General features: G+C 42.2%; 1 protein-coding gene across 1 annotated transcript in view; it reads right to left on the bottom strand.

Moving 5' to 3' along the window:
* The window catches only part of plekhg4 (pleckstrin homology domain containing, family G (with RhoGef domain) member 4), a 236290-nt gene that overhangs the window by 10435 nt on the left and 210491 nt on the right, over positions 1–15364 (bottom strand). The window contains exon 23 of the mRNA XM_073069869.1: positions 11571–11797. Within this exon, the coding sequence (XP_072925970.1) occupies positions 11571–11797 (227 nt within the window). The remainder of the gene's footprint in view (positions 1–11570; positions 11798–15364) is intronic.

The raw sequence follows: 15364 nt of genomic DNA, 5'->3' as shown, positions 1-15364 counted from the left end.
TCCTTACCAGAAGACCACAGTCGGTGCAGATTGGAAAAAACATCTCCAGCTCGCTGACAGCTAGCAGTGGCAAACCTCAAGGATGTATGCTTATCTCACTCTCTACACCCATGACTGTGTGGCTAGGCATAGCTCAAATGCTATCTATAAATTTGCCAACAACAGAACTATTTGCAGAGGCCGTATCAGTGGTGGGAGCAGAGAACTGCGAAGAGGTTTCTTGCAGGTTGGTGACGCTTGTTTAAAAAGAGAACTTCGCAGGCATTTGGCCATTGCAGAGGCCCTATCAACAGCAGGAGCAGAGTACTGCAAACTAAATGAAAGCACAGGAGGGACAAGCAAAGCAGCCACTGTCAGGAGTAGGACAATGGCAAGAGTAGAAGTGTCAGGCTTTGGCTCAAAGGAAGTTTCAGCTTGGAAGAGGCATTGGCTCTGAGTAAGCTTCTGTTAAGGTTTTCTTTTTGTTTTTCTCTTACTGTACCTGGTGTAGTAAATGGCAGTTGTGTATTCTTCATGCCGGATGTTGGAGTCCTGGGAGACCTGGATGCATCCAGGTGCAGCTCTTTGAAGACCGCGTTTGGGATCTGGAGCAGCAGCTGGATGACCTTCAGCTTGTATGGGTGAGTGAGGAGATAACTAATCAGAGTTACAGGGAAGTAGTCACCCCAAAGTTGCAGGAGGCGAGTAGCTGTGTGACTGTCAGAAGGAATGGGAATGTAAATAGGCAGTTAGATAAGAGCACACCTATGGCCATTATACCACTTTGGACACTTTTGTGGGGGATGACCTCCCAGGGGAATGCCACGGCGACCGGGTTACAGGCACTGAGCATGGGTCTATGGTGTAGAAGCGAAAGAGAGAGAAGAAGGGAGCAGTAGTAATCGGGGACTCAATAGTCGGGGGAACAGACAGCAGATTCTGTGGACGTGAATGGGACACTCAGATGGTATGTTACGTCCTAGGTGCCAGGGTCAGAAACATCTCAGATCGCATCCACAACATTTTGGAGAGGGAGGGAGAGCAGCCAGATGTCTTGGCACATATCGGCACCAATAACATAGGAAGGAAAAGTAAAGAGGTCCTGAAAAGAGATTTTTGAGAGCTAGATAGAAAGCTGAGATGCAGCTGGTGCAAGGGTCAGGGCTTTAGGTTCTTGGATCATTGGGATCTCTTCTGGGGGAGGTATGACTTGTTCAAAAGTGATGGGTTACACCTGAACCCGAGGGGGAACAATATTCTCGCGGGCAGGTTTGTTAGAGCTGTTGGGCTGTTGGAAAGGGTTTAAACTAATTTGGCAGGGGTGGGAACCGGAGTGATGGGACTCAGGATAGTAAAAAAAGTAAAGATAGCATGCAGTCAGACTGTCAGAAAGGGCAGGCAGGTGATGGAACATAGTCACAGCCAACAGGGTGAGTATCAGTACATTAGGGATGCAAAATCAAAAAGGGTAGCAAATATGGTACTCAAAGTATTGTATCTCAATGCACAGAGTATAAGAAATAAGGTGGATGATCTTGTCGCATTATTACAAATTGCCAGGTATGATGTTGTGGCCATCACTGAATTGTGGCTGAAGGATGGTTGTAGTTGGAGCTGAATGTCCAAGGTTACATGTTGTATTGGAGGGATAGGAAGGAAGGCAGAGGGGGAGGCATGGCTCTGCTGGTAAAGAATGGCATCAAATCAGTAGAAAGATGTGACATAGGATCAGAAGATGTTGAATCCTTGTGGGTTAAGAAACTGCAAGAGTAAAAGGACCCTGATGGCAGTTAGATACAGGCCTCCCAACAGTGGCTGGGAGGTGGACCACAGATTACAACAAGAAATAGAAAAAGCATGTCAAAGGGCAATGTTGTGATAGTCATGGGAGATTTTAACATGCAGGTCGACTGGGAAAATCAGGTTGGTAATCGATCTCAAGAGAGTGAGTTTGTTGAATGCCTAAGTGATGACTTTTTAGAACAGTTTGTCATTGAGCCTACTAGGGAATCAGCTATACTGGATTGGGCATTATGTAATGAACCGGAGGTGATTAAGGAGCTTAAGGTAAAAGAACCCTTAGCAACTAGTGATCACAATATGATTCAGTTCAACTTCAAATTTGATAGTGAAAAAGTAAAGTCTAACATAGCAGTATTTCAGTGGAGTAAGGGAAATTACAGTGGTATGAGAGAGGAGTTGGCCAAAGTAAATCAGAAGAAGATGAACTGACTCTGGCATGGTGCCAGAGGACTGGAAAATTGTAAAAGTCACTTCACTCTTTAAGAAAGGAGGAAGGCAGGAGAAAGGAAATCATAGACCAGTTAGCCTGACCTCAGTGGTTGGGAAGATGTTAAGAGTCAATTGTTAAGGACGACGTGATGGAGTACCTGGTGACACAGGACAAGACAGGACAAAGTCAGCATGGTTTCCTTAAGGAAAAATCCTGCCTGACGAACCTGTTGGAATTCTTTGAGATTACATGCAGGATAGATAAAGGGGATACAGTGGATATTGTGTATTTGAACTTTCAGAAGGCCTTTGACAAAATGCCACACATGAGACTGTTTATCAAGTGAAGAACCCGTGGTATTACAGGAAAGTTACTAACACGGTTAGAACATTGGCTGTTTGGAAGAAGGCAGTGAGTGGGAATAAAAGGATCCTTGTCTGGTTGGTTGCTAGTGGCCAGTAGTGTTCTGCAGGGGTCGGTGTTGGGACCACTTTTTTTTATGCTGCATATAAATGATTTTAGATGATGAAATAGATTGCTCTGTTATCAAGTTTGAAGATGATATGAAGATTGGTGGAGGGGCAGGTAGTGTTGAGGAAACAGGTATGATGCAAAAGGGCTTAGACAGGTTAAGAGAATGGGCAAGAAAGTAGCAAATAAATTATAATGTTGGAAAATGCATGGTCATGCACTTTGGTAGTAGAAATAAATATGTGGACTATTTTCTAAATGTGAAGAAAGTCCAAAAATCTGAGATGCAAAGGGACTTGGGAGGCCTTGTACAGAACACTCTAAAGGTTAACTTGCAGGTTGAGTCGGTAATGAGGAAGGCAAATGCAATGTTAGCATTTATTTCATAAGGTCTAGATACAAGAGCAGGGATGTTATGCTGAGGCTTTATAAGGCACTAGTGAGGTCTCACTTTGAGTATTGTGTACAGTTTTGGATTCCTCATCTTAGAAGAGATGTGCTGACATTGGAGAGGGTCCAGAGGAGGTTCACAAGGATGATTCCAGGAACAAAAGGGCTATCATACGAGGAACGTTTGATGTTTCTGGGTCTGTACTCACTGGAATTTAGAAGGATGAGGGGAGATCTCATTGAAACCTTTCGAAAGTTGGAAGGCCTGGACAGAGTAGATGTGGAAAGGATGTTTCCCCATGGTGGGAGAGTTTAGGACAAGAGGGCATAAATTCAGGATAGAGGGGTATCCATTCAAAATAATGAAACAGAGTAATTTCTTTAGCCAGAGGGTGATGAATTTGTGGAATTTTGTTGCCACGTACAGCTGTGGAGGCCAGGTCGTTGGGTGTATTTAAGGCAGAGGTTGATAGATTCTTGATTGGAGAACCTATCAAAGGTTATGGGGAGAAGGCTGGGGAATGGGGTTGAGGAGCAGACAAAAAAAGGATCAGCCATGATTGAATGATGGAGTAAATTCCATGGGCCAAATGGCCTAATTCTGCTCCTATATCTTACAGTCTTATGGTCTAACTATTATTGGCAGAATTTCTGATGGTGACGAGAAGGCATACATGAACAAGATACATCAACTAGTTGAGTGGCGTCACAGCAACAACCTTGCGCTCAATTTCAGTAAGACTAAAGAGCTGAAAGGGTAAGACGAGGGAACACACACCAGTCCTCATAGAGGGATCTCAAGTGGAAAGAGTGAGCAATTTCAAGTTCCTGGGTTCAATCATGGCCCAACATATTGATGAAGTTACAAAGGAGGTGAATATTCATTTACAGTTTGAGAATTGGCATGTAACCAAACACACTCACAAATTTCTACAGAGGTACCTGTTATGCCGTTGGCCCCCTCCTTTGTGAAAATCGCAAGAACTCTAGTTAAGGGGGGGTCAGCTGACCCAAAAGAGAGAGACGTGCGGAAGACCACGTTCTCCCAAGAAGCAGAATAACGGTGACTTTGACTATTGTCTCATGGAGACCACGTGAAAAGCCCTCAGGCAAAGTGGGCTGGTTGAGAGAAAGATCGCATTACCTGCAACTTGATTGATACCTGCGATCCCGTGAAGAAGTATAAAGGCGGGTCTGAGGGGAGGACCCTCAGATGCACCTCAGATGCACCCAGCAGACGCACCCAGGAGACACGAGATCGATTCCCGTGGGAGCGGGACGCCATTTTGAAGGAAGCCACGTACGCTAGATTCCGACTTTGAATCTGTGGCTAAAACCAACGAAAGACTGCTTTTAAAATAACAACGGGGAAGTCTGCTCCCCTGATTCCAAGGATTTGCTCTGCCAAGACGACGGGCAAGTGTGCATCTTTTCTAAATTATAAAGGAAAAAGCCTGCAAACTTCTGAGTGACTCTTAAGACTTCCGTTGGACTCAGTATTACCCCCTAGACAACTGTAGAGCTTATTTCTGATTGATTATGGTTACACCGGTGTTTTAGATTGAGTTTTGACGATCTGAATGTTTTGTATTAACCATACGTTTGTGCCCTTGTTGAATAAAACGTTTGAAAATAGTAGCATCCGACTCAGCTGATCCATCTATCTTTGCTGGTAAGTTACCTGGTTACGGGGTTTTCGTAACAAACACACTCACAAATTTCTACAGAGGTACCACAGAGAGCACTCTAACTGGCTGCATCAACGTCTGGTATTCACTGCACAAGATCAAAATAAGCTGCAGAAAAAAAACACTTTTTGGGCTTCCAGCTGGGTATATGTATCAATTATAACCAACGTTTCAATAACGAACTCCACCATCTTCATCAGGGATAATACCCAACATGTCAAGTCAGGTGGTATTTATACCCCAAAATCTGTCCCTCCTGATTGGTTAGACCTCATCCAATCATGTTTCTGCTCTCCTGCCTTGTTTGCAATCAAATTCCAGTTTTAACTTAGGGCAAAATCTTTGTCTTTAATTCTTTTCCTCCAGTTTTATTTCAATGGCTTCCTTTACCAGGCAGTCCCAAAAGCCACAGTAATTTTGTACCATCAGTGTCAATCTTATGGCCATTGTGAATGCAATGTTCTGCAACTGCTGATTCCTCCAGGTAATCCAAACAGATACCCCTCCTGTGCTCCTTGAAGCAGGTTTCCACTGTGTATTCCCCCAGCTGATATTCACTGCTCTGCATTCATAGGGAATCCTGTAAATGCCAGCCTACCTGAGTCCCTGGTCACCTTTGACCCACATAAGCTGTGATTTGAGCTTCCTTATGGATTTGTGGATAATACTAATCCAGTATTTCTGGTAATCCTTCCAAAAACATGGCTTTGTAAAGGGCAGGTCGTTCCTTACGAGCACAATTAAATTTTTTGAGGATATGACTAAACACATTGATGAAGGAAGAGCAGTAGATGTAGTGTATATGCCTTGCTGAAATCCATCGGATAAGGTACCCCATGCAAAACTTATTGAGAAAGTAAGGAGGGATGGGATCCAAGGGGACATTGCTTTGTGGATCCAAAACTGGCATGCCCACAGAAGGCAAAGAGTGGTTGTAGATGGGTCATATTTTGCATGGAGGCCGGTCACCGGTGCCTCAGGGATCTTGTTCTGGGACCCTTACTCTTCGTGATTTTTATAAATGACCTGGATGAGGAAGTGGAGCAATGGGTTAGTAAGTTTGCTGATGACACAAAGGTTGGGGGTGTTGTGGATAGTGTGGAGGGCTGTCAGAGCTTACAGCGGGACATTGACAGAATGCAAAACTGGACTGAGAAGTGGCAGATGGAGTTCAATCCAGATAAGTGTGAGGTGGTTCATTTTGGTAGGTCAAATATGATGGCAGAATATAGTATTAATGGTAAGACTCTTGGCAGTGTAGGGGATCAGAGGGATCTTGGGGTCCAAGTCCATAGGACGCTCAAAGCAGCTGTGCAGGTTGACTCTGTGGTTAAGAAGTTGTATGGTGTATTGGCCTTCATCAATTGTGGAATTGAATTTAGAAGCCGAGAGGTAATGATACAGCTATATAGGACCCTGGTCAGACTCCACTTTGAGTACTGTGCTCAGTTCTGGTCGCCTCACTACAGGAAGGATATGGAAGCCATAGAAAGGGTACAGAGAAGACTTACAAGGATGTTGCCTGGATTGGGGTGCATGCCTTATGAAAATAGGTTGAGTGAACTCAGCCTTTTCTCCTGGGAGCGTGTCGTGGTTTCTCGTGCCCCACAAGTGACCAGGAGGCGCAGAAGATTCTTCAAGAAATATTAAACTTTAATTTGCAAATCAAAGCTGAGACAGTCATTGAGCAAGTCGCTGATTGCCCACCGATCCTTGTACATAGCATTTTTTATAGCAATCTCCTGGTTTAGTTGCATTAGCATATCTACATTCTTAAGATTTCATTCTCCTACTAAATTGGGTACATGCATAGCGAATTCAAAGCTGACTACATAGTTTTGGTTACACAGCAAACAATTTCAACTTTTATACTCCAATAAGCGAAGGAGGATGAGAGGTGACCTGATAGAGGTGTACAAGACAATGACAGACATTGATCGTGTGGATAGTCAGAGGCTTTTTCCCAGAGCTGAAATGGTTGCCACAAGAGGACACAGGTTTAAGGTGCTGGGGAGTAGGTACAGTGGAGATGTTATTGAAGTATAAAAATTGCACTGTTTGCTGTGTAATAAAAACTATATAGTCAGCTTTGAACTTGCTATTTGCTATGCATGTATCCAATTTAGTTTGCTGTATAACCAAAACTATGTAGTCAGCTTTGAACTTGCTATTTGCTATGCATGTATCCAATCTAGTAGGAGAATGAAATCTTAAGAATGTAGAAGACAATGGTGTGTTAATGAGAGGTAGCTAAGAGATGTAGATTAGAACATGATTAAGTCAATAGATAGAAACAATAGTGATAGATGTACTTGTGATACGCAACTATAGATCGATTGGATATGCTAATGCAACTAAACCAGGAGATTGCTATAAAAAATGCTATGTACAAGGATCGGTGGGCAATCAGCGACTAGCTCAATGACTGTCTTAGCTTTGATTTGCAAATTAAGGTTTAACCCTTCTTGAAGAATCTTCTGCGTCTCCTGGTCGTTTGCGGGGCATGAAAAACAACTGTGTTTTCCCCGAGAACCCTACCGTTTTAATAAACTTTCCTGACATGGGAAGGTGAAGGGCATACTGGAGCCACGTACACTTGTGTACAGCCACAGTATGCCCTTCACCTTCCCATGTCAGGAAAGTTTATTAAGACGGTAGAGTTCTCGGGGAAAACACAGTTGACACAGTGCACGGCTCCAGTGCAGTTGAGAATGGGAAATAAAGAAATTGTTTTGCCGGTGCTAGTATTTAAACAAACTCCGATTAATTTGTTAGGCAGAGATGCCTTATTGAAAGTGAAATTAAAATTAGAATGCACCAGAAATGGGCTGAGTATGGAAAGAGCAGGGGCTCAATTGATAGTGTGAGAAGACAAGAAGGCTAATGTCTTTTGGATAGGAGAGACTGCAGATCAGATTCAGGAAACCTGGGAAAAATGGAAAAAGGGCGTGCAGGCTATATTACCCAGGGCGGTAATGCCCAAATCTGAGCTACACTGTACAGTGATTTTTGACGAGACTCAGAACAGGGAGTTAGAGGAGAGATGGCACCTGGAGGCATGTACCCAACAGCACCTGGAAGGGGAGGCTGTGATAATTGGAAAGCAAGGGGCAGCTTTACAAGTTAAGTGGAACACCTTTTTTAAAAAATGGTACAGTATACCGGAGGCTGCGCCCCACATAATGTTGTTGGTAAACAAGGGATATCAGTCTAAAGACTTAGGACCCTTAGTTAAGAGTGCTGAAACCGTAACAGTGTGGAGGAAAATCACGCCAGAGGTGTGGATATCAGAGGACAACAATTGCATTAAAATAATGGTAAGTGTAGATATGGTAGGGACAGTGAGAGAGGTCGAAATAACTCCCCAACCACACATGCCATTGCTGGGAAAGGAAAGAGACCAGCAGAAAGATAAAAGGTTAGATGAGTTGCCGTCTATTCTGTGGTCACAGCATGACACGGATGTAGGGAAAATAAAAACAGCTAGTCCGGTGGAAATAAGGCTGAAAAGGGGTGCAATTCCACCCAGGAGACCACAATACCCTCTAAGACCAGAAGCAGAAGAGGGAATAGCATCGACAGTGCAGGGGTTGCTTGAAATAGGAGTGCTTAAAAGAACAAACAGTCCATGCAATACCCCGTTGCTACCGGTCTTAAAAGCAGATAAATCTAAGTGGAGATTGGTGCATGATTTGCAAGCGGTAAATGATGTGGTAGAGGACTGGCCAGCGGTAGTCCCCAACCCACACATGCTTTTGACTAATGTTCCACCAGAAGCAAGTTACTTTTCAGTGATTGATTTGTGTTTGGCTTTCTTCAGCATTCCTCTGGCCGACCAGTGTCAGTATCTGTTTGCATTTACTTACAGAGGTGCTCAGTATACCTATACCAGAATGCCGCAAGGGTTTAAACATTCACCACATGTTTTTAATCAGGTGTTGAAGGCAGACCTAGAGGGCATACATACATAGGTCTATTTATGCACAGGAAAAACAGAAAGAGCCGGAGACTCAAGGGGAAGGACCGATCAAACCAAGAGACCAGGTTTACGTGCGAGTTTTTCGGAGAAAGTGGAACGAGCCAAGAAGGGAAGGACCCTTTACGGTGACCAAGACGTCACCCACCGCAGTTCAGGTAGAAGCACGCTCCACCTGGTACCATCTGAACCACTGCACGAGGGCAGTCCCGCAAGGGCAATCAGGTGAGGTGTCCGAGGTAAGTGATGCGGAAGAGCAGTTAGCAGGAGACAGACAGGAGGAACAAGAAGCTGACACTGCACCTCAGGAGTTTGATCAATTAGTAAGAGAAAGTTTTGATTCTGAGGACGGGCCTGAAGACCCTCAGGATGTGGTGGTGGATAGTAGGGCTTCTTCAGATAATGGGGATGAGCTGGGAACAACCAGTCGTGCCCTTGGGGACAAAGCACCCACATACTCCAGTGCAGACTTGGAAACCATTAGTGTGGCAGATATGGAATGGGACTGGTAAGTCCCCACAGAACCTACAGAAAAGAAGTAAGAGGAGCACAACACTTACCTCCTCGCCATGGTTACAGACACGTACTAATCAGTGGTATCAATGGGCAACTTACACGGCAGGAATGATGAAGAGACAGAATTGTTACCTGTGCTCAAGGGAAAGCCCCACTCAGCATGTAGTTCCCATGCCTTATAACTCCTCCACCTGCACGCGGTGGCGAAGAGAGCACAGGGAACAATGCGAACGACGGTGTCCAGGTCTGGTTAGGGCTTGTTTCAAGAATCTTCTGCGTCTCCTGGTCGTTTGTGGGACACGAAAAACCACGACAATGTCAGGGGTAGGTTTTTTACTCAGAGAGTGATGAGTGCATGGAATGAGCTGCCAGCAACGGTGGTGGAGGCAGATATGATAGGGTCTTTTAAGAGGCTTTTAGATAGATACGTGGAGCTTAGTAAAATAGAGGGCTATAGGTAAGCCTAGTAATTTCTAAGGTAGGGACGCGTTCAGCACAACTTTGTGCTGTAGGTTTTCTATGTTTCTAAACCGTGGAAATATAGGGGAGACAGGTGGTTAGTGACAGGTTCCTCCTTGTTGTTAGGTTTCCTGGCTTTTCTGTCAGCCCTTCACCTTGTAGCCATTCTGTAGGTACGTCATATGTAATTGTCTTATTTCCTCTGGGAGGCTCTCCAGGTCTGAAATAGTTTAATCATTGTTAACCAAAATAGAAAGAAACACTCTAAATTGGGAGGCATGATGGTGGCTGTTATTGTTGAGATACAAGTCCGTGTGAGTGGGTTTCCAACAGACGCCATGTCTGAGGCTACCATTCGTTTCCCTTTGTATTAGAATGCCCAGGAATGGGAGGCAACCATTCTTTTCCATCTCCATCGTAAATTAAAAATTTGGATGTATACCATTCAGATGGTTGTGGAACTGTTGAAGTGTCCAGAGTCCATGATGCCACACTACAAAGGTGTCATCAATGTATTATTCGTCATATTCACTGGCATAGCACTAAATCCTTTTTTTTCAGGCTGCAGAAAGATGTAAACTCAGTAAGCTCCATCATGGCCACTAGCTTCCCCAGAACCCATTACATCTTCAAGGAACAATGCCTCAAAAAGGCAGCATTCATCATTAAGGACCCTCCATCACCCAGGATATGCCTCTTCTCATTGCTACCATTGGGAAGAAGATACAGAGCCTGAAGGCACATATACAACGATTCAGAAGCAGTGAACCCATGAACACTACCTCACTATTTTTGCACTACTTATTTAATTCAACTTTATATATACAGTATATATATACTTCTTACTGCAATTCCTGTAATGCCATAGGATTTTATCTTGTTAAGGAGCCTCATGTATGGCATTTTATCAAATGGCTTCTGAAAACCCAAGTAAATGACCTTCACTACCTCTCCTTTGCCCATCCTGCTTGTTACTTCCTTGAAGAACTCTAACAGATTTGGCAGGCAAGATTTTACTTTTTACAGAAACCATGCTGATTTTGATTTATTTTATTATTAGTCTCAAGTACCCCAAAACCTCATTCTTAATAATTGACTCCAACACTTTCCCAACCACTGAGGTTAGTCTAACTGGCCTATTATTTCCTTTCTTTTGCCTTCCTCCTTTCTTAAAAGAGTGAAGTGACATTTGCAATCTTCCAGTCCTCCGGGACCATGCCAGAATCAAGTGATTCTTTAAAGATCATGACCAATGCAACCATTATCTCTTCAGCAACTTCTCTCAGGACTCTGGGATGTAGTCCATCTGGTCCAGGTGACTTACCCACCTTAAGACCTTTGACAACAAATTTCACGACATATACCAGTGATATTAAACCTGATTCTGATTCTGTACCATTATTCTACATTTCTTCCTCAATTTATCAAATGTTTTTACACCTCCATTTTAAACACTGATAATGATCTATATATCAAGTATTAATATCAAAAATTGGAAGTATTTCAATAACTTAATATTATAAACATTGCTTCTATTCTTCAGTGAAAATAAGCTGTTGCCATTTACAACTCTTCCGAATTCATCACTTCTAACTTGTCTCACCACTAATTCTTTGCAGTTATTTAGATAGTCATCTTTTGACAAACCTTCCCTTTTGTTCCATTTCTGTGCTGGAATTAACATTCTCCATTTCAAGTGATTCCATAAAGTTAACTTTCATAAAATGAAATCTACCATGTATTTCTTGCATGTATATCCTAATTTCACTCATTACAGACTGTACTTAACAATCTGTAGAAAGCATTTTAAAATATTAAAACAGTTAAAAAAAAGATTAAGTGTACAATCTATACCTACCGTTGAAATATATTGACGATTTGAGAATCGAGGTTTATCTTCCTTTGTAGAAGGAGTAAAAGAACTCCGCTTAGATTCCAGGAAGGAATAGGAGGCAGATGTATCAGAAGGAGATCCTGTTTCTTCAGACAGATTTTCAGGAAGAAGACTGGAGACACAACCACTATCAGATCCACTTGAGCCAGTACCAGATATGCAGTGGAAAGATGACTCTGAGCTTTCAGTTGCTTAATTAGAATCAGAAGAAAATTAATTAAAATCAAAAATTTATACAGCAATTGGCAAGATGTTTTTAAACCCCTTCAGAACATGGATATCATTTGACAAATTATTTTACTGTTCCTTTAAGTTAGCTATCCAGTAATTTCATTCTAAAGGCACAGTAATACCTTACTGGATCTTTCTGGCTCCTTGCATTCATTCATTTGGACATGATCATATTTACTTTCAACAATTTTTTTGCCAAGTAGTATTCATACACAGATGTAATAATGCAGACATTTTATATTTCTGCCCAGTATCTATAGATAATTTGCTGAAATTTTACTTTAGTTAATAGTTATCCTGTTGGGGTACATCAATATCAAAAGATTACAGAATGAATAAACTCAGTTTTCAAACATAATCAGAATCAGGTTTATTACCACTGACATATGTCATAAAATTTGTTGTTTTGCGGTAGTATAGTGCAACTGCAAGACAACAGATTTATTTATTGTGATTTAGTTACTTTTTGGGATACAACACAGAATAGGCCTCTCTTCCACTTCCAGCCCTTCGAGTTATGTTGCAGCAACCTTTGATTTAACCCAAACCTAATCACAGGACAATTTACAATGACCAATTAACCTACCAACTAGTGCATCTTTGGACTGAGAGAGGAAACCAGAGGACCCAGAAGAAACCATGGGATGGTGGAAGGAAAGAAACTGTTCCTAAAATTTTAAACATCAGGATGTAGGCTCCTGTACTCTTGGCAGATGGTAGGAGGGAATATCCTGGCTGGTGAGGATACTGCTTTCTTGAGGCATTATCTTTTGGAGATGTCCTTGATGGTCAAGAGACTAGTGCTCATGATAGAACTGGTTGAGTTTACAACCTTCTGCAGCTTTTTCCAATACTTGGTGCATTGGTGCCTCCATACCAGATGGTGATGCAACCAGTCAGAATGCTCCCAGTCATCTGTACAAATTTGCTAGAGTCTTTGATGACATATCACAGATCCCTGAAAGTTGCCTCACAGGAAGATAGGGTAGTTAAGAAAGCTTATGGAGTGTTAGTTTTCATAAGTTGAGGGATACAGTTTAAGAGTCAAGGGGTAATGATGAAGCTCTATAAAACTCTGGTTAGGCCACACTTGGAGTACTGTGTCCAGTTCTGGTCGCCTCACTATAGGAAGGATGTGGAAGCACTGGAAAGGGTACAGAGGAGATTTACCAGGATGCTGCCTGGTTTAGAGAGTATGCATTATGATCAGAGATTAAGGGAGCTAGGGCTTTACTCTCAGGAGAGAAGGAGGATGAGAGGAGACATGATAGAGGTATACAAGATATTAAGAGGAATAGATAGAGTGGACAGCCAGTGCCTCTTCCCCAGTGCACCACTGCTCAGTACAAGAGGATATGGCTTTAAGGTAAGGGGTGGAAAGATCAAGGGGGATATTAGGGGAAGGTTTTTTACTCAGAGAGTGGTTGGTGTGTGGAATGCACTGCCTGAGTCAGTGGTGGAGGCAGATACACTAGCAAAATTTAAGAGACTACTAGACAGGTATATGCAGGAATTTAAGGTGGGGGGTTATATGGGAGGCAGCGTTTAAGGGTTGGCACAACATTGTGGGCTGAAGGGCCTGTACTGTGCTGTATTGTTCTACATTCTATCACCTACTGGGTATAAGATAGGAAAATATCCCACAGAACTTTATAAAGACAAGGAAAAAGAGAAGTACACAATACAGGTTGAGTACCCCTTATCCTAAATGCTTGGGACCAGAAGTGCTTCGGATTTTTCAGATTTTGGAATATATAATGAGATAGCTTGGGATCACCATAATTTCCAACTCTAAATTTATGTGCTACCTTTAAGTAGAATTAGAAAAAGGCTAATCATCCCATCATGTCCACTTGGCTGCCTACCAGAACAACTCTCCTGTTCCAACCACTAGCTAGTTTATCCTTATAACTTAAATATTAATTTTTTATGTTTTACTACTTGTCATATTATAAGCTTCACAGCCACAAATATCAGCATGAACGTTATAGGAACTATTCAACAGCAACAGCCACATCATCTGCATTTTGCACATCTCTCTTTCTAGCAGAAGCTAACGCAACAGAAAATAGCAACAAATCAAAGGACACAGACAGTCTTGATGCCCACAATGTAGTGTAAAAGGTTGTTGTAGTTTACAGTGGGGTACTGATGGGATGCACAGATGGACTGAGAAGAGACAAGAAAGAGCTCAATCAGAAAAAGCATGAAGTGATAAACTTTGTTAATTGAACTGTAAAGCAGAGTACAAAGTTAATGGCAAAATTTTTAGCAGTGTGGAGGAAAAGAAGGATCTTTGGTTCCCGTTCATAGATCCCTCAAAGTTGCTGCATAAGTTAATAGGGTGCTTAAGAAAGTGTATAGTGTGCTGGCCTTCATTAGTTGAGAAATTAATTTCAAGAGCCATGAGGTAATGCTGCAACTCTATAAACTCTGGTTAGACCACATTGGAGTACTGGTTTTGGTTCTGCTTGCCTCACTAAAGAATGAATGTGGAAGCTTTAGAGGGTGCAGCGGAGATTTACCAGGATGCTGCTTGTATTAGAGAGCATGCCTTATGATAATATGTTTAGTGAGCTAAGGTTTATCTCTCTAGGAAGAAGGATAAGGATGAGAAGGAAGAAGGAAAAAGGACTGATAGAGGTGTGTCTGTTGATAAGGCCCAGATTGAAGTAAAGTATTAGAGGGGTAGCAGAGGAATTCATTGTGAATTTCAGAAAGGGGAATTCAAGGGAACACACAGCAGTCCTCATCAGAGGAAAGGGTGAGCAGTTTCAAGTTCCTGGGTGTAACATCTCTGAAGATCTATCCTGGACTCAGCATACTGATGCAATAATAAAGAAGGCACAACATCGTTGTGCATGGAACATGCTGCCAGTGGTGGTGGTAGATGCAGATGCAGATATATTATGTCCCAAATCCAATGAAGGTCTTAAAAAATAATGGAACAAAGAAGTCTAAATTCTACTTCAACTATTTAAATTGCTACTTTCCCACCAACAAGATATTTTACCTAGCAGCTTCAAAACTCACTGGCTCCCCTCCAGAAATGTATCTCATTCAACACTATTTCAAAGTCCCCCTTTTGGCAACTTCCCTCTGCTCTGCTGCAACCACAACATATGTTAGTGAACAGCTAAAAGGAGGCAGTGCAGCAGCAACGGTCATAAATTGGGTGTGTTCTAATCAGGACCTACAAAGGTCACAGCTTAATGTCTCTGGGTTGATTAAAAACATTTACATTTATGCAATCATTTACAATCAATATTACAGCTCTTCTTTGAAGAGACAAAACTAGGCACAAAACACAGCATTGTAAAATGTCATAGGAAACTAAAGAAAATGTCAAATACAGTTTCATGTGTATGGTTGCTGCTTTAACTATAGCTTTACTATTAGTAATAACCATATAACAATTACAGTATGGAAATAATGAATTCTAAATATCCAAAACAACAGGAATGTCCCTCTGAAGTCAAATAATTTAAAATTAAATTGGGGGAAAAAAAAGAAAGTACAGTTTGGGA

Source organism: Hemitrygon akajei, chromosome 17, assembly GCF_048418815.1.
Source record: "Hemitrygon akajei chromosome 17, sHemAka1.3, whole genome shotgun sequence".
Classification (NCBI taxonomy): domain Eukaryota; kingdom Metazoa; phylum Chordata; class Chondrichthyes; order Myliobatiformes; family Dasyatidae; genus Hemitrygon; species Hemitrygon akajei.
This window is presented reverse-complemented; position numbering and strand designations above follow the sequence as displayed.